The sequence below is a fragment of the Rattus norvegicus genome, chromosome 4 (assembly GCF_036323735.1).
Source record: "Rattus norvegicus strain BN/NHsdMcwi chromosome 4, GRCr8, whole genome shotgun sequence".
NCBI lineage: Eukaryota > Metazoa > Chordata > Mammalia > Rodentia > Muridae > Rattus > Rattus norvegicus.
In genome coordinates, this window is record NC_086022.1 from 9,976,630 (window position 1) to 9,996,701 (window position 20,072).

General features: G+C 45.9%; 1 protein-coding gene across 7 annotated transcripts in view; it reads right to left on the reverse strand.

Moving 5' to 3' along the window:
• Positions 1 to 18,923: 18,923 nt before the first annotated feature.
• Actr3b (actin related protein 3B) overlaps positions 18,924 to 20,072 on the reverse strand; it is a 93,870-nt gene continuing 92,721 nt past the window's right edge. For 6 of the 7 annotated variants that reach the window (XM_039107746.2, XM_039107745.1, XM_039107743.2 and 3 more), the window contains one exon: positions 18,924 to 19,799. In XM_039107746.2, coding sequence (XP_038963674.1) covers positions 19,704 to 19,799 — 96 coding nt within the window. In that variant the 3' untranslated portion in view covers positions 18,924 to 19,703. The remainder of the gene's footprint in view (positions 19,800 to 20,072) is intronic. The other variant, NM_001191860.1, reaches the window with a different exon arrangement.

A 20,072-nucleotide genomic window follows, 5' to 3' on the forward strand; every position in this document is an offset into this window, starting at 1 on the left:
TCGAGTGACCTTCTGCTTTGACATGTCAGTGCCTGCACCGACTCGGTACCAAGAGCAGGGCATATGCCTGTGGAGTTAAAAAACAAAAAAACAAAAAAACAAAAAAAAATACACATACTCGGGTCATTTGTGTTAAGAGAATGCTAAATATTTAGCTTTACTTGCTGAATATCTACCCCAAGTTCACCAGGTGGAAAATTCCAGGAAGCACAGTGGGAAAACCGGCTTAAGGCCTCAAGAGCAAAAGACCAAATATGTGCCCTAAGTTTACAGGGGAGAAATCCAGGAAGACCAGCCTAAGCCCTCAGGAACAAAGATGGATGAACCATCACCTGGGTGTACCACCCAGGTGTGTTGCTACCGGGCCTTGGCGTTCCTTTGTTAGGAACAAAAGGCTTCTACATGCATCAGTAGGGCTCAGCAGGGGTCAAACACTGCAGGGGCCCCAGGAGGGTCCGACATTGACAGGCTTGGTTTGAAAAACTCTGTTCACTGCACACACCCTTCCCCATGATGCATCTGACTTTAACCATATGCATGTCCAATTATAAGCATAAGGTAAGAAATAAGCATTTTCCCCTAAACATTGATTTTGAGGACACAGTTTACCTTACTGATGATGATGCACCCAAAACCAGTCTAGGTTTGACTGATTCATTATTCCTAATTTCAGGATGTATCCAGATTCGTGTGTGCACACAAGCACACATGCGGCAGTTGCTAAGAGTTGCTAGGAAGCTGTATGTCAGAGTGACTCAACTACCTTTGCTTGCAGAGAGTGGATTGCTGGGCCTCAGATTGTTAAGTACGTTAATCGGAACCATCCATGCCAAGTAGGGTCCTAGGTTCTAAGCTATCCCTAGGTTTTCCTGCCTCAGAGTGACTGATCCGGAAGCCTTGCTAGCTAAGGGCAGTCTCCAGGGTGGATACACCCTGCTTCAGCTGGGGCAGCTGACCCTGGGAGCTAAATGTTAGGGGGATCCAGCAGAATGGGACGTTTTCATCTCAGAGGAAACTGCCACCTAACACCTCGGCCCTCTGATTGTTGGCATGCGTGCTGGGGCAGGGACTGAGAAGTGTGGTGGGGATACAGCCATGGCTCTGGACTTTCAGCAGTTTGTGTCTTCCCAAACGCTGACCACAATGAGATCCACAGGAGGTTGGGTGAAGCCACAGGACCCCAAAGACAGGGCCAAGAGTGATTTGCCCACCTGCCGATGTGCTGGGAAGAACTGCCCTATAGGTCAGATGCTGCACGGACTGTGCTGGCCCAGGCCCCTGGTCCCCGCAGCAGAGTTGAGAGGCTGACACAGTGATTTGTATTCTCCCCTTGGCTAGCAAGGGTCACCCTCAGATGGGAATGGTGCCACTGTGCCCAGGGTGCTCTGAGCCCCTGGTTCTACAGAACTAGGGGTTTTATGGGCATAAACTCTCTGAAGTTGATGAAAACCACAGATCTTACCTGGAAGGCAACAAAGAGGTAGTTTATCCTGAGCCGAATATGAGCGACACAGGTTCAGGTCATGTGAAAGCATGGTCCAGCAGGGAAACCGTCTCATGATTCTTGATAGTAACCGTACGAGAAGAAAGCCATGGCTCTAGTCATTTGCCACGTGGATTTGGTAGGGCCGTCAGGTGGTGATTACGGCAAGGGGGAGGGTATTCCGCTGTAGGTTTCTGACCTCATCAGATGACTGTCTTAGCTTTTCAGTTGTTGGAGCTAGCAGCCTGCTAAGAATACACCTGATACTTGAAGGGACGTAACTCAGCCACTGGCCAGGAAAGAAACTAAAGGTAGCCCAAGATAACCTAGCGCTGGATGTGCAACATTCCAACTCCACGGTCACAAAGTTCTACTCCGTCAAGCAGACTTGTAGAATCTTCCAGGGACCGGGGTGGGAGGTAGGGAAGGCTTTTTTCTGGGAATGCTAGTTTACAAAGGTAATCGCAGAATAATTTCTGTAGCCCGACACTCCTTCATTCATTACTGTTCCATACATGAGATTCTAAAATAACCATCATGGGGCTGTGTAAGTGTTTTCCCCCCTTAAGATTTCAGCTCAAAATTGACTTCTGGGAGGTGGATTCAGCACTTTCAGATCACTCACCAAGGATGCAGCCAGCCTGGGCAGGCTGTGGTGCCAGGCGCCCTCTGGTGTCCACCTCTGGGGTTGTCAGCCTGGGAACTTTTCAACTTGAGTCAGAAAGGGCCTGAGAGATGCTCCTGGCCACCCCTGACCTGTGACTTTCCCACCCTACTAAGCAGAGAAGACATTGTGAGCAGGCACCAGCCGAGGGTCAGCTCAGCACCCTGACTCCCTCCTGTCCACCTTCCCCACCCAGAATCCTCATAGCCCAATTCACAGTCCTTTCGGCTTCTAAGTTAAACCATAAATACAGATTAACATTTCTAATCAGTAGTTTACATGGTGTGTGTGTGTGTGTGTGTGTGTGTGTGTGTGTGTGTGTGTGTGTGTGTGTGTGAGAGAGAGAGAGAGAGAGAGAGAGAGAGAGAGAGAGAGAGAGAGAGACTGGGTAAATTTGGATTTCAGATAAATCTTGAACACTTTTTATTATCATCAGTATACCCTGGGTAAAACTTAGATTGTGCCATAAACGCCATGGGAGATACAATTATACTAAAACAGTTTATCTACCCCAAATCTCATTTCACTGAGTGTCCTGTATTTGGTCTGACAAAGGTCCATGCTAAGGCAGTCTTCTACTTGGGACTCTGCACACGAGGGGCAAAGTTGTTGTAGGCTCCAGAAGGTAAGAGGTGCCCAGACAGACATACCAGGGGGTGCCCACAGACACAAAGAGGCAGCAACAGGTGCCCCTGAGTTAGTCTTTAGAGTTCGTCTAACATGTGAGAAAGACGCAGCTGTATTATCACAACCAGCCGTGGTTTCTGTATATACGAAGAACACACTCATTAAGTGTCCTGAGCCCTGTTTGGAACTGTGGGTAACTAGTTTCCTCTGGAATCCAGCCTTCATGAATGGTTTCCTTGTGCGTGCATGGGGGGTGGGGTGGGGGGAGCGTAGAGCAATGTCCTGTCTCCAGGTTACCCACATCCCGCCTACACACTCTGAAGAGAGGGTGCTTCTGGAGAACAAAGGGAAGAACATGAACAAAGCAAAGGCCTTCGGTTGGCTCCCAGACTCTCAAGGGTTGGCCCCCATCTATGCCCCGTCTACCTTCTTGGCTCCTCTAGAAACCAGTGTTCTGGGGCATGCCTGAAATAGCAGCACTCCGGCCTGAGGCAGGGAGATTGGGAATTCTAGACTAGCCTGAACTATATAGAAAGACTCTACCTCCAAACAACTCTCTCTCTCTCTCTCTCTCTCTCTCTCTCTCTCTCTCTTTCTTCCTCCCTCCCTCCTTCCTTCCCTCTCTCCTCCTTCCCCTCTTCCTCTCCCTCTCTGGCTTTTCCATTTGCAAGCAGAGATTGGTTAAAGTTTTTATGTCTGCATATGTGTCTGTGCACCATCAGGGGACAGAAGAGGGCATCAGATCCCCTGACACTGTAGTACAGATTCTTATGAGTGGCCCTGTGGGTGCTGAGAATCAAACCCATGTCTTCTGGAAAATCACACAGTGTTCTTAACCCCTGAGCCATCTCCGCAACCCACAAAACCATAAACTATTGGTGATCTATCAGCCCAATAGAGACAGAAACCACAATTTCTTTGTTATAATAAAAAATCAAAATGCTAATAATCCTTAGGTTGTCAGACATGAATATGTCAACATTGTTTATTAAGCACACTCTGTGAGTGGCTCTGCCCCCATGGCCTGGGTCCTGAGCTGAATAAAAGGCATGACAGGGACCTGAAATTTGAGCTACTCTCCTTGAGAAAAAACTACTGTGAAATGTGGTCCTGGGTATGTGAGAACTTCCAGCACCATCGTGGCTCCAACACACTTCCTGTGTACCCGCTGCAGTATCTCACACACTGTCAGTCACAGTTGTCATTCCTTCTTACTCTAGGGAAGCTAAGCACAGAGTGGGTGGGTCTTCCCATTCAGCTAATCCAATCTAGAAACATCTTCATGTATCCGCCTAGAGGTCTGTCTCCTAAGCGATTCTAGGTCCTAGCAAGCTGGCATTTATACTGACCGACCTTCACATTGGTCAAAGGACACAAAATTCATGCAGGAGGGAGAAGCTCAGGAGATCTGGACATGATGATGCTGTAAACAGTAACTACGGTGCATCTGAAAATTACTGAGAGATCTCAGAGGTTCTCATCATTACAATTATGACTATGCAACTGAGAGCACACGTATCATCCCAGCGGATGGGAGGTGAGGGCAGGACTACCAAGAGTTCAAAGCCACCCTTGGCTGCCTTCTGAGTTTTAGGCCAGCCTGAGTTATCTGAGAACATGTTCCATAAATGAGTGAGTAATAAATAGGTCAATCATTTTTAGTCTAGTGGATAGGTCTTATCCTTAGAGTTCTTCTCTCCCCGCATTCTAGATGTTTCTACTGAGTTACCTAAAGGTGGGGATCCTATATCCCCATAGCTCAAGTTCCTAGACTTCCCTGTACATCAGGACTAAGAACCTCCCGGAGGGAAAATGAAAGTTCCGTTTTGCTATTTGTACCTCAGACAGGCAACGTGCCTTAATTTTACTATAAACACGTGTCCAGGACAACCAGAAGTTCAACCCTAAGCAGTAACTACAGCAATGATTGCTTTGTTGTGGCTCGAGCCCACCAGCTCAGCACACCTTAAACAGGCACACAAAGGAGCTGGTGCTGGCCTCCAGCTGGGGTGTGATTAACAAGATGGGAGGCACTCACCAGCCACTCAGCCTGGAGCACCCTGCTCCTGGAGCGTCGTACTTATGCACTCCCAGGAAGAAAATCTGAGACTGGAGGAGTCAGGTCACAAAATAAAATTATGTTTCTCTGACCTGTTCGAGTCTCTGCATCCAGCATGCACTCATTGAGCTCCTAACCCTGTGCCTGAGCACAGGCGTTTGTCCCTACAAACTGCGTAGTTCCCCTATCTAAATGGCTGAGTTTTCTACAAATTTCCTCAGCTGTGGAGTTCCTGTTGAGAGGATTCCTGATTGTGCCGTAACTGAAGCTACCTGTGACAATTGCAACTGTCATTAGGTTTCCCAAACTAAGATAGAAGACAAAAGCAACCACTGGATATCATTGTATTCAGAGAGACAGGCAATAAAACCTGGAGTGATAAACCAGGACTGAGGGAGAGGGAGAAGGCACTGCAGGGTGAATGTTACTGTTAGCACTGCAGGCCCTTATACTGAACCAGGACCTGAGCCTGTTCCTACGGAATCTGGGCACTTGGGAAACCGTGTTCAAGTGGCTTGCTGGAATCAACAGTCAGAAGGGAAACATGCCCATGGATCTTTGCCTCAGATGCAAACACTCCCAGAGCCAGCAGTGCAGTCCCAACCTTCCTGGTGTGTAGCATTCAACTCATCTTAAACCCCTACCCTTCCCAACTACAGGAAGGAAAACACCCTCTCCAGGCACCTACGTCCCTCCCTCCCTCCCTCCCTCCCTCCCTCCCTCCCTCCCTCCCTCCCTTCATCCCTCCCTCCCTCCCTCCCGCATTGCCAGGGCCCCACTCTAGTGCTCCCGTGGTGGTCCCAGTCACTATCCACAGGTTGCTGTGTCCCAGAGGCAACAGGTAGACACAGACCTTGCCACCCATTCAGGGCAGAGGATGAGGCTAAGTGTGGATGGGGTCGCAAGGTCTGGATGGGGGCCTGGCACAAACGTGCTCGTCAGCTCCATTGCCTCTCTTGGCACGTCCTCGAAGACATTTCAGAGATGACTGCTTGGGTTCAAAAGGAGAGCACGCCAATTCCTTAATGCTCGAAGATGCATGTTTCCCAGCCTGCCAATTTGCATTTGTGCAGAGCTATCGAGAATTCCCTTATCCGCCTCTGGCATGGAGCCATCCCTCCAAGGTCTTCATTACTTCCCAATTGTCACAATTTATTCGCTTCATTTTTCTTGTTAGGAAACATTTTAAAAATTAATCTCCAATCTTGAGCTGCTGTTAATTTAAAGCCCCTCCTCATTTATTAATGAAGCTCTTGTTTCAGTCACACCCCTGCACCACCTAGAGATGTGCATCCACATGGCCACTTGTGCTCGTGTGCACACACACACACACACACACACACACGCACATACACACATGCTAGCATGTGTACACTGTCATTTAAGCATGTCCACACTGCGAGAATGCACTGCCACACATACAAGTTTACATGCTGTCATACACACATAAACATGCTGGCACATACACACTGTCATGAATGCACTGTCATACACATACACACATAAACACCCCGCCAAACACACACAGCACATGTATCAGCTAAGCATTTCCTTTCAGAGCAGAGGCAAGTGTGTGCAAATGAAGTGGTATGCACACATTGTCATGTACACACATGTACATGTGCTGTCATGAACATACACTCTCGTGCACGTACATAGCCACAGGCTGTCATGCTCATAGCACATACACAGACACCCACATGCTGTCATGCACACGGTGGCAAACACGGAATATGCAACTGATTAAATCAGTGTGAGACTCCTTTCTTCTCTCTCTTCCCAGTTAAAACTTCTTTTACCTGTTCAGGGACCACTGTCACTATAACATGCATGCACATTCCCTTCACAAAGGGAGATGAACATCCTGGAAAGACTGCAATGAAAAGGTACCTCCTCATGAGTCAACTCAGAAGACACAGTGCAGGGCAGGAGAGATGGCTCAGGAGTTAAGAGTGCGTGCCGCTCTTGCAAGGCACTCTCACAGCAGCCGTCAACCATCTGGAATTCCAGTTCCAGGAAACCCAGCGCCCTCTTCTGGTCTCCATGGGCACTGCATCCATGTGGTGCACATACACACAGGCAGGCAAAACAACCATACTCATACATGAAAGAAAAGAAAAGAAAAAAGAAAAAAACAAAACACCAGACTCTGTTCCAAAGAGAGCTTAAGGACCTCACAAAGGTGGTGTTAGAACAGCTGGAAAAGTCAAAGAAAAAGACAGATAAGCCCAGCTCTAGCCATGCGATTCCAGAATATGGGAGGGTGTGGGCGCTCATCAAAACAAAATCCAAGTGGCCACCCTCAGGACAAACCCACAGTGCTCACAAACGTCACACCCCTTTGCAGGTCTGGGTGAGACTGCGGTTCCCTTGGTGAGTGGGTGAACAATGGAGCGGGGTTCCATTCCATCGCCCTCTATGAGTCAGACAGCCACGGCCATGCACTAGCCTCATAAGGAAGCTATTGTTCATGCAGAGCGAGGCTGAGGTCTGAGAATAGAAAGTAACCAAGCACAAGTCAGGGAGCCTGGATGTAACCTGCCAGCTCTCAGTAAGAGAGCCAGAGAGTGGAAGGGCTCGGTGCTGAGAGGCAAAAGAAGGCAGGGGCAAGGGCTTCCGCTCAGGAGGTGAAGTGAGCAGGAGAAGGAAGCCCCAGCACAGAGCTTGGCTGCTTTGCATCCATCTCTCATTAGCTCTAAAGTGCTCCACACAGCTCTTCAGCATCAGAAGGCCGCAAGTGCTCATTGCAAAATTAATTAGAGGATACTTAAGAGGCAAAAAACAATCTGCTTCATTAACCAGCATGCACAAAAAGCCTCCCCAGAACCGGCAGAGCAAACAGGTTTCCTCTCAAGAGTCTGCTCTAAACAATCACAGCCTCTTCCAGGTCGCTCTGCAGCTGAGTCTGTGCTCTGAAGGAAAGGGAGTGACAGGGGCCCCCAAGAATCTGCCTGGCCTGGGGGAGTTGCTTTGCCAGTCCTCCAGAGAATGGAGCCAAAGGGTCTATCTATGGAAAAACAGAAAGCCGGGGGACTTTTAAGGAGCTGGTTCGTGGGATTCCAGGATGGGCAAGCCAGAAGTGTGTAGGCAGAACCACAGGCTGGGAACTCCGATGGCTTAGGCCGAAGCCCCTCCTCCCAGGAAACGGGCCTTGCTGCTGATTAGACAAGGCCCATCCATGCAGTGGAGGGCGGTCTCCTGTGCTGAACACCTTCCTGGTCAGAGGCACAAAAACCTTCCCAGCAGCAACATGCAGAGCATGTTAGCTACTTTGCTGTTGCTGTGATAAACACCTTGACCGGGGCAACCTAAGGAAGAGAAAGCTTATTTTGGCTAATGGTCCCAGCAGGATAAGGGTCCGTAATCGAGGAATAGAGCCATGGTGACAAGAGATAGATATGGTGGCAGGAAAAGGCACCTGAAAGCTCAAATCACGAACACACAAAGGGAAGAGAAGAAACCGAAAACTCAAAGCCTCCAGAGACATAACTTCTTCCATTAAGGCCATACTTCCCAAATCTCCACAGACAGCTCCACCAGCAGGAGCAAACACATGAGGCTACAGGGGCATTGCCATTCAAACCACCATCCATAATGTTTGACCAAGAGACCTCACAGCACAGTCCAGCCAGCATGAGCCATCCACCACAGGCTCTGTGAAGCCCTACTTCTGTTTGGATAATATTGCCTCATCCCCTGAGCTATGCTCTGGACACATTGCCCTGCAACCAGCCCTCACCAGGTAGGGGCCCCATGGAACGCTGAGAGTCTCAGCAGAATATGTCGGGAACGAAGCTATGCTCTGTCACAGACTGCAGAGGCCTTGGGGTGGTCCATGGCTAAGAACTGAGGAGACAACCATTGAGGATCAGATTACTGCCACTCTCTGGCATGCCTCGACTTTATGAGTCAGGAGTCTCCTCCCAAAGCTGAGGCGGACGAGGATTTAACCAAAGAAGGACAAAGTTAATATCCAATGAGCACTAATGGACATCACTGAAATAAATTGATTTTCCAGTAAATGTCCAAAGGTAACTGCTACACTAAGTAAGCCTCCTCCTGCTTGGCCTCTCTCCACCCGGTGTAAAGAGTTAATTGGTTTTGTTATAAGCGCACAAAAGGAAAAATCACAGGGCCTGGTGCCACCTCATTAGAGTTTCCAGAGAGTTCCATTTCAAACACAAATCACCCTCTTCCTCTATCCTGTTCTTGCTTCCGTGCCTGAGTACCTGTCAGTCCAAATGCATGCACAGGTCCCCACAGATAGCCACAGCCTGTTAGTTACCAAGCTTGTCCATCTACTTAGCTTTGTCCCAAGCTACAAAGTTACCTCCATCCCTCATCCTCCACAATGCATGCCAGCCAACAGAGAGCGCATGGTTTCACCTGGCTCTCACATAAGAACCATGTGACATTTGTGTATTATCTCCCACCTGTCACTCCAGCTCTGGAGGATAGGACACCCTCTTTTGGAACCTCTTTCATGTACACACACACACACACACACACACACACACACACACACACACACACAAATAAAAATAAAATATGAGACTTTCCTATCACCAGTTAGTAAGATAAGAAAATTTTCACTAATAAAAGAAGAATGGTTAGAGAGATGGCTCAGTGGCTAATAGTTCTTGCTGCTCTTGCAAGAAACCAGATTAAGTTTCAAGCACCCTCATGAGGTCATTCACAACTACCTGTAACTCCAGTTTTGGGACTAAATACCCTCTGGTCTTCATGGGCACTTATACACAAGTGTTACACATAAACTCACACAGGCACACATATATACAAATACATAAGTAATAAAATATTTTAAGTAAGTAAACAAATAGTAAGTAAATATAAGAACGTGGGGTAGCGTCACCAGCAAGGTTTAGGAAAAGGACCCACAGTTAGCCAACTGCAGACCTCACTCTCAGCGATGTTGACAGATGGGAATTGCAGAGTGTGGTCCTGGGGTCAACACCCCAGGTGTCCGATTCCCTCCCCTGGGGTTAATGTGTTTACATTTCAAGTACAATCCCAGTTAAAAAACTGTCTTCCTTTTCAAAGGCTGCATAAATACAGCCTGAGGGGAGTTACTGATTGAACATTCCCCAGCCAGAGGAGGGAAAGATAGACCGAGAGGCAAGAGCCCCATTTTGCTAATTACAATCTTTCTGCAAAGTGCCCTGTAACTGTAATTCTCATTAATTATTTTATTACCAATGACCATCAAAAGAACATCCTCTTTTCTCATGGCTCACAATAAAGGTAATATCCTGAAGCTTAGGGTTTGTTTTGTTGTTGTTGTTTTTTTTTTTTTTTTCCTTTCTAAAACCCTTGGGTTCTGTTTCATATTCAATGGAGTCTTCCAAGAACAGTGATGAAGGCATCCTCCATTAGCATCCATCTGGAGCAGACCCATCTGGGGACCGACAGACAGGACCCATTTGAGGGCAGCTGTTCCAGGGTGTCTGGCCACAACTGTCTCCCATAGCCGGTTCCCACAGGTTTGCAGGTGTGTGCCAGATGATGGCCCAGGCTGTGGAAAGGCAATGAGTCCTCAGTTAGCCACCATGTTCCCCTGTCAACCCAAAGTTCCTAAACCTTGGAACTTGCTCATGCCCCACTATCTTACACATGCTCAGGAGCAACTGCTGAGAATGAAGCCCATTGGAAGCCGATGGAGTCACCATTATCTGTCTCTCCTATGAGGCTCACAAGTGGCTCCAGTGTGGTCCTTGAACTGACACTGGCCAATGGGATGCGGCATAGGATGGTAGATCAGCTCACATCTCCCATTGCCTCCTTGGTATAGAAAGAGAGTGGAAGAGGTGAGCTAGTCAGTGTCTAGTAGTGGGGGGGTAGACATCATATCCATTTCCTGGTCACCTGGAGATGGGGACTTGGAGTAATCATGACTGATGGCTTTTCAGACAATCCACTGTAGTGCTTGGGGAGCTTCTCTCTCTCTCTCTCTCTCTCTCTCTCTCTCTCTCTCTCTCTCTCTCTCTCTTTCAAGAACATTGCATTAGTGAGTTTTTGATCAAAGGAGGAGGAGGAAGAGGAAGAGGGACAGGGGAGGATGAGAAGGAGGAGGGCAGTGAGAAGCCTCAATGTTTGTTGTAAAGCCTGATGACCTCAATTCTATCCCTGATGTCCACAGTGAAAGGACAAAGCCAACTATCCCAAGTTGTCCTCTGAGATCCACATGTGTGTGATGGCATGTGTGCATGCCTTTATACAAGCAAGCACACACACACACACACACACACACACACACACACACATTTATGATAAATAAATGTGAATTATCCACTAGGAAGGTAATAAAACATGGGAATGAATACCTACAAAGCTGTCCTGGGCATGGGTACGACACCCCATGACTAAGAATCCACTCTGCTTCAGAGTAAAATCAAGTACCACTTCACTGTATCATCAATAACAACTTCCCAAGGTAGCACCACAGGAAATGACGCACCCTGTTGTTAGTGGCTAGCTCTAAACCCTGCTGGGATTACCACCGCTGGGCCTAAAGTCTCTGCTCAGAACTACCAGCTCTGCGGTGGTCAACTATCTGTAAATCAACCCAGACCTAAACTGCTCATTAATCAGAAATTTTATAATACTATTAATACTTGCTCTTAGGGGACACTGAGGTCACGTAGAGTATAGCAGTAACTTCCTTAAACTCTAATTCAGAGAGCTGTAATTACATCACGCAAGCATGCTTTGATGACCTATAAAGTTTAATTTATTATGGACATAAGACCTAATGAACAACTAAGTTAAAACATGCGAATTCAGCTAGAGAAAATGACTGAATACTCAGAATGGCAAGTTGAGTCTACTACCCTAATAAGGACACCAGCGCTGTCACGGTACCAAGAACTGGGCATAGACCTGTGGGATTTAAGGAAAAAAACACAGAGAATGCTAAGAGAATGCCAAAGCTTTCCTGAGGTTCACAGAATATATACCCCAAGTCCACTGGGTGGAAAATTCCAGGAAGCACAGTGGAAGAACAGGTTTACACCCTCAGGAGAAAAACAGGAACAAAAAACAGGAATTGACTCAATGGTGTTACTGCCCAGGTGTTCCCACCCAGGTGCCAAACAGAAACGTCAGGATGTTCCTTTGTTAAGAACAAAAGCTTCCCCGTGCACCAGCAAGGCTCAGCAGGGGGCAAACACTGAGGGGGCCCAGGAGGGTCCCACACCCTAGTTAAGATCAAAGGTGTCATTGGCAGGCTTCAGTTAGGCATCTGTGTCTTCACACTGCTGCGGGCTTGCTCTGCTAGCTAGCTTATGTCTAGTATCAGTCTCACAGGACTCCTGTAGGACCTTGAGGTTTTCTTCAGTAGCTGTCCAGTACCACCACGCAGACAGAGTACACGGGGAGTTTTCGTTTTCTTTACAAAATAAGCAAGCCCAGTAGGGGGGAGGTAGAAATGCAAATACTCCTAAATTTTGGCCAGAAAATGATCTTATTGGTAGCTCCAGTTTAAAAATTATAAACAAGGGACTAGGTAGATGGCCCGGTGGTTAAGAGCACTGGCTGCGCTTTCAGAACCAGAGGACTCTGGTTCAATCCCCAGCACCCACATGGCAGCTCACACTATCTGTGACTTCAGATTCAAGAGATCTGATGCTCTTTTCCAGCCTTCATGGGCACCAGGCGTGCAAATGGTACACAGACATGTATGCAGGCAAAACACCCATACAAAAAATAATGCTCCCCCTTCCCTCTATCCCTGTACTCTATGATAATTAGCTATGGCCATCTGTGGCACACAGGTGACAACGACTGTGCCCAGCCATGTGCCTTCTCATTCCCTACTCACAGCTCTTGTTAGCTTCAGCCACAGCTTTACAGGAAGGAACGTGCACGCCGCCACACTTCCCACATGTGTCACCCTGCCTAGCACAGCTGCACTTAAAGTGTTTCCTCACTTAGCTCTGGTCAGCAGAGGTCATGGGTCATATGCAGCCAGTGTCTCCTCTCCTCCCCAGGTCTGCTCAGTGACTGGAGAAAAGCCTATGGTTAAAACCTGGGGTGTCCGCTCTACCATTCCTGGGTCAATGCTGGGAAACCATCAGACTCACTCAGACGTAATATAGGCAAGACTGCTGCATTAATCTGACCCCCAGATATTAGAATTGCAGCCAAAGCATGTCATTAATTTTTTATTTGACATCATAAACCTCTAGGTTTATAATTATTCAGTTTAAATAATTTAAAACTATATTTCATCAATTAAAAAAGTTTAAACTCCTGGTACTCATATATTAGCTGAGAGTAGAGAATACACAGCTGCTTCCTTAACTGAGAATAATTCAGGGTTTGTAAAAATGAAACCTTTTATAATACTGAGATCAAGCTATAGCTTGTTTAATATTAATTTTTAAATTTTATTTATATGTGTGTACCCGTGCGCATATAATGTGCCTGTGAAGGTCAGAGGAGGTCATCAGATCCCTGGAGCTGGAGTTATGGAAGATGTGAGCCACCCCATGTTGGGTGCTAGTAGCCAAATTCAGGTCCTCTGGTAAGACACCAAGCACCCTTAACCACCAAGCCATCTCTGCAGCCCTTTGTCTCTTCGTAAAACACGTGACCAAGTAAATTGAAGCTGCCAATCAGCATCTCTCACAATTACCTTGCCAACCAATTTATATTTCTATTTAGTAAGCCTGACAGTAAACTTAAAAAGAAACACTATAAAATATTCTTTAGGGCTGGAGAGATGGCTCAGCAGTTAAGAGCACCCGACTACTCTTCCAGAGGTCCTGAGTTCAATTCCCAGCAACCACATGGTGGCTCACAACCATCTGTAAAGAGATCTGACGCCCTCTTCTGGTGTTATCTGAAGACAGCTACAGTGTACTTATATATAATAAATGAATAAATCTTTAAAAAAAATAAAGTTTCTTTTATGAATGTGGGTGCCCTGGCATTTGGAGCATAAATATTCAGAACTGAGAGTTCATTTTGGTAGATTTTTCCTTCAATGAGTATGAAGTGTCCTTCTTATCTTTTTTTGATAACTTGTGGTTGAAAGTTGATTTTATTCAATATTAGAATTACTGCTACAGCTTGTTTCTTGGGACCATTTGCTTGGAAACTTTTTCCCAGCCTTTTACTCTGAGGAAGTGCCTGTCTTTGTCACTGAGGTGTGTTTCCTGTATGCAGCAAAATGCTGGGTCCTGTTTATGTATCCAGTCTGTTAGTTTATGCCTTTTTATTGGAGAATTGAGTCCACTAATGTTGAAGATATTAGGAACAAATGATTGTTGTTTCCTATTATTTTTGCTGTTAGAGATGGAATTATGCTTGTGTGGCTATCTTCTTTTGGGTTACATGAAAGAAGATTACTTTCTTGCTTTTCCTTGTGTGTAGTTTCCCTCCTGGTGTTGGAGTTTTCCATATATTATCCTTTTTAGGGCTGGATTTGTAGAAAGATACTGTGTAAATTTGGGTTTGTCATGTAATATCTTGGTTTCTCCATCTATGTTAACTGAGAGTTTTGCTGGATATAGTAGCCTAGGCTGGCATTTCTGGACTCTTAGGTCTGTATGACATCTGTCCAGGATCTTCTAGCTTTCATATTCTCTGTTGAGAAATCAGGTGTCATTCTGATAGGTCTGCCCTTATATGTTACTTGACATCTTCCCCCTACTGCTTTTAATATTCTTTCTTTGTTTTGTGCATTTGGTGTTTTGACTATTATGTGCCAGGAAGAATTTCTTTTTTGATACAATTTATTTGGAGTTCTGTAGGCTTCTTATATGTTTATGGGCATCTCTTTCTTTAGGTTAGGGAAGTTTTCTTCTATGATTTTGTTGAAGATATTTACTGGTCCTTTAAGTTGGGAATCTTCATTTTCTTTTATACCTTATTCTTAGGTTTGGTCTTCTCATTGTTTCCTGGATTTCCTGAATGTTTTGGTTTAGGAGCTTTTTGCTTTTTGCATTTTCTTTGACCATTGTGTCTATGTTTTCTATGGTATCTTCTGCCCCTGAGATTCTCTGTTCTATTTCTGTATTCTGTTGGTAATGCTTGTGTCTATGACTCCTGATCTCTTTCCTAGGGTTTCTATCTCCAGGATTGTCTCCTTTTGTGATTTCTTTATTGTTTCTATTTCCACTTTTAGATTCTGGTTGGTTGTCTGGGACCAGACTGCCGGACTGGGCAAAGCTAGAGCCCTGCCCTGAGCAGATTCCTGAGAAGGACTTGACCTTTACAAAGAAAGAACAGGTTCCCGGGAAGACTGTTGCCTCATTGTCTAAGGAGAACATCTTGCGGTCTAATGATTCACCTTATGTCCTTGAGCACTTCCCAGTACTCCCCTCCCCCCAACCCCAAGCTTCAATTCCTACTTCAGAGCTTTAAATGCTGTACACTCCTCTCAATAAACAGACCTTGACAAGGACACTGCTTGGTCTCGCTCCTCTTTTTCACCCGTTCTCCCACAGGTATGGGTCCCCCTCGACCCCCACGAATAACTGAGTCCCCGCTGGCGGGGGCGGATGGTTTTGCTTCTACCTGTTTACCTGTGTTGTCCTGTATTTCTTTAAAGGTCCTTCTTGAAGTCCTCTAAACATCATCATGAGATGTGATTTTAAATCCGAATCTTGATTTTCCAGTGTGTAGGTGTAGCCAGGACTTGCTGTGGTGGGGGAATATTTGATGATGTCAAGTGACCTCAGTTTCTGTTGCTTATGTTCTTGCACTTGCCTCTCACCATTTGGTTATCTCTGGCGTTAGCTGGTCTTGCTGTCTCTGACAGTGGTTTAACCCTTCTGTAAGCCTGTGTGTCAGCACTCCTGGGAGACTGGCTTTCTCCCGGTGGGATCTGAGTATAGAGAGCTGTGGTACTGGGACAGCTCAGGGCACAGACAGAAACTGGAAAGATCCTGTCCCAGATTGCTCCTTGGTTCCTGGGTCCTGAGGGCTCCGGGTGGGTCCCCTTGAACAGAAGTGGTGGTCTCACCTGTGTTCTCATATGTGCCAGCACTCTTGGGAGACCAACTCTCTCCTGGCAGGATTTCGATACAGAAAGCTGTGGCACTGGGTCAGCTCCAACTGGAAGCTTTGCTCCCAATTCTACCACATTGCGATCCAGCCTAAGTCAACCAGAACAAAATTGTGTGGTGATTTTCTGTAAATTAGTGATATAATTCTAACATAACTTTCTTTATAAAGTGACCAAATCATATTTTGGTTTTCTATACAGTACGTGGCAGCTTTAATCAATAAATGAAAAACAAACAAACCCACTGACAGCAACTGGACCCTTAGAATACTTGGGAAATTGAGGAAAGATAGGAGTAGGTATCATTCATTTAAGGAATAGTAAAACTTTATACTTACATCTCTGAGTCAAAGGGTCTTCCTGTCAGGGCTTGCAGACCCAGATGCAGCCCAGCTCCACCTAGGAGTCTGAAAATGGAAGCAGGCCATGGGCACCTTCCTTCTTCACCCCACTCCCCACTTCCTCTAAAATGTGTTTGGGTGGGGTGGCAGAGGATAGCACCACATAGTCCTGTTGCAGTGGAACATCCTGCTTTCTATATGTTATATCTAAAATAAAATGATCTCTGGGCTGGGAAGGAGGTTCAGTTGGTGCCTGACACACAAGCCTAAGGGTCTGAGTTTGGTACCAATGTAAAAAGTCAAGACACAGTGGCACATGGCTAGAACCCCAGCATGGAGAGGGAGTAGGGCAGAGATAGGAGGTCACTGGCCAGCCAGTCTAGCCATATTAGTAAGCTACAGGTTTATGGAGAAACTTTGTCTCAAAAACTAAAGAGTGATTGAGAAAAACATCCAACACTGACCTCTAACCTCCATAGGCACGAACACATACATGTGCACTTACACATACACCACACACACATGTACACACACTTAATTTAAAAAATAAATAAATAAAAGGCTTTCAAAAACAATCTTGTGGCAAAGAGATCAAGGAAGCTTTAAACATTCTGGGTCTGAGACCAGGTTACACTGGCTCTAGTTTGGCGAACATGGGTGCCAACATTGACATACAGAAGTAATCTTATACTAGAAGCTTGGAGAAGGTGTACCTTGCAGCAGTAAGCAAAGTAAAGAAAATCAGTCATTGTGGGAACCTTCCTCATGTAGTGGGCCATGCTGTCAGCATGGTAGAATGGTGTTTTACATCCTATCATGTCTGCACAGTTTCCACATGTGTAGTCAACAGTCTGTTACAAAGCTGGCTTTGGATTAGATGATTCTGTCCATGCATGACTATGATGGGTACACCGTGTACATACATACATATATATATATATATATATATATATATATATATATATATATATACACACACACACACACACACACCCATACACATACAAACATAAACATACACACACAGTGTGTGTGTGCATGTGTGTGTGTGGGTGTGTATGTACACATATACAGTGTGTATGTTGTTTTACTTTGTTTTTTTTAAGATTTATTCATTTATTATATATAAGTACACTGTAGCTATCTTCAGATACACCAGAAGAGGGCATCGGATCTCTCTTTACAGATGTTTGTGAGCCACCATGTGGTTGCTGGGAATTGAACTCAGGACCTCTGGAAGAGTAGTCGGGTGCTCTTAACCACTGAGCCATCTCTCCAGCCCCTTTACTTTGCTTTTAACTTTGGGGAACGTTTCACTAGTAGTGTACATGTGTATGCACATTAGCATATGTATCACAGCACATAGGTAGAAGTCAGAGGACCTCGGGGACTCAGTTCTCTTCCTGCACTAGGGGTCCTAGAGATCAGACTCAGGTTATTGGGCTTGTACAATACAGTTTTTACTCAATGAGCCATCTCAAACACCAAGTGTATCCCTGGCTGACATAAAACCCACTGTTAGGCCAGGTGGACGTTAAACTTATAGTGAACCTCCTCCCTCTGCCTGGTAAATGCTGAGACTATAAGAAGACAAGTGTTACCACGCCATGTATGTGTGTTCGCTTGTGCACACATGCAGAGACTCAAAAGCACATTGCCAAGCCAAGTGAATGAAGTGTATATTCATGTAATAAGTATTCGTTAAGTATTTAATAATTATAAAGTTCATTTTAGAGTAAGAATAGTCAATCTACAATAAAAATTACATGAGGGGCCAGTAAGACGGCTCAACCAGTCAAGGCACATGTGAGCCAGGAGACATGATTCAATCCCTGGACCCCATGAAGGTGAAAGGAGAGAACTGACTCTGGGAAGTTGTCCTCTGACCTTCACATGGGAACCTTGGCTCTTGCACTCACACATATACATACCACACATGCTTGAGCATGTGCACACACACACCACATACACATGCATATACACACTATGCACACATGTACACACATATACATACCACACACACATATACAGGCCACACATGTGCACACACACACACACCACATACACATGCATATACACACTATGCACACATGTACACACATATACACACACCACACACACACACATATACAGGCCACACACTAATAGGTTTTTTTTTTAACAGTTTTTTAACAGTTTTTTACAGTTCCCTGGATGTAGTCTCCCTGCTTACCGGAATCTTCCACTGACTATTCTCAGATTGAAGATGGCTGTGAATAACTGAAGTGAAGAATCAAATGTGGAAATAAAAGCAACCCTCAAAGCTCAAACTTGTTCCCAAATTAAATAACAAAACCAAACTGTTACAAATGGAGTTTTCTGAGAGTAAAACGTGCCTCACAACTCGGAGGATTAGAACAACAATTTTTAAAGTACCAAGGGTTCTAGGAGAAGGGAGAGCTTCAGATCTACTGACCTACACCTGAGTGAGGGGTCACTCAGCAGACGTCAGCACTGAAAGCTTTCCTAACAGGGGAGCCTGGACACCCTAAGGATGTACCCACCCCCTCCAAGACAAAACAGGTTATCCACCCAGTCTTGGGTAACATCAATTTTAACACACACGCACACACACACACACACACAGGTGCACACGCACGCATGCATGCACACAGTATCAGTCATCTATCATCTGCAAACCTGTGGAGTCCAAGGTTCTCAAGAGACACCACAAGGAACAGTTGTAAAGATTCTAGCAGCTTTTATTACAACAGTGCAATAGTATTTCATCCCACACTCAACAACATAAACCATCATCTTCTATAAAGCAGCTTCAGGAAGTTCAGATCCATCTGTAGCAACTCCCACCCAGTCCTGGTGAGTGCCCAGATGTCACACCACCCCACCAACATGTGATCACTGCCCAGCAGACATGTGGCATTGGGCCTGCTGTTTTACTTGCCTGTACAGACATCAGAGCATGCCTCACAATTAAGCACTTTATTACAGAACTCTGTGACATCCATGAACTCTGTGACTACTCATGCTTAATATTAGCCGGTTATACCAAATGCCATAAAATACAAAATGATAGGAAATATAAACATCAATTTGTATTTCAAGTTTATAACATTTTATTTACAAAAATAGGCTGGGAAGGCCAGGGTTCCTCCACCCTTCAGTCTGTCCCGGAGAAACCACTTGCATCACGTGTTCCTCTGGTAGTTTCTAAGGTTGCAATGGACTCCTTCAGAGCTATGCTCGCCTAGAAGCTCAGGTGGAAAGGAGAGAGAGTGGGAGGGGCAGGAGGGGAGGGGGATGGGAGGAGGACCACGAACAGTCGCACCGGATAAATGGCTTTACTGGGAAGACTGTGCCCGGCCCCGAGCACCGGCCATGAAATCACGCTGCTCACACACTGATTCCACACTGCTATGTACAGGAGCCAAGGCTGCTCTGGGTTCTGAAGGACACTTATTCCCCAACAGGACACTGTCAAGACAATGGCTCTGAGGCAGACACTAGGACATGACTCCGAAGACGGGGTTGTGGCGGCAGATGCTGGGGCCGTATTCCTCATAGTCCTTCTTGGTGTGGCAGACCTGAAAGAACTCCGGCTGCAGGAGAAGCAGCCAGCGGAAGGAAGATGATGAGCAGGGGAAGAGGCTATCCTTATCCCCAGGTCCCCCTGCCAAGCACTGTTCTAAACCTGGTGACAAACCAGGCAGAAGTTTATTTCGCTTTTTAAAATTCACTCAGCAATTTCCAACATTGGAAAGCAACAATAAACTTACTCAGTTTCCCTTACTGGGTTCAAATATGTGTCAATGTGAACTAAAAATAACTGCCAACAACATTGAGGGGGAAATAAATAAATAAATAAATAAATA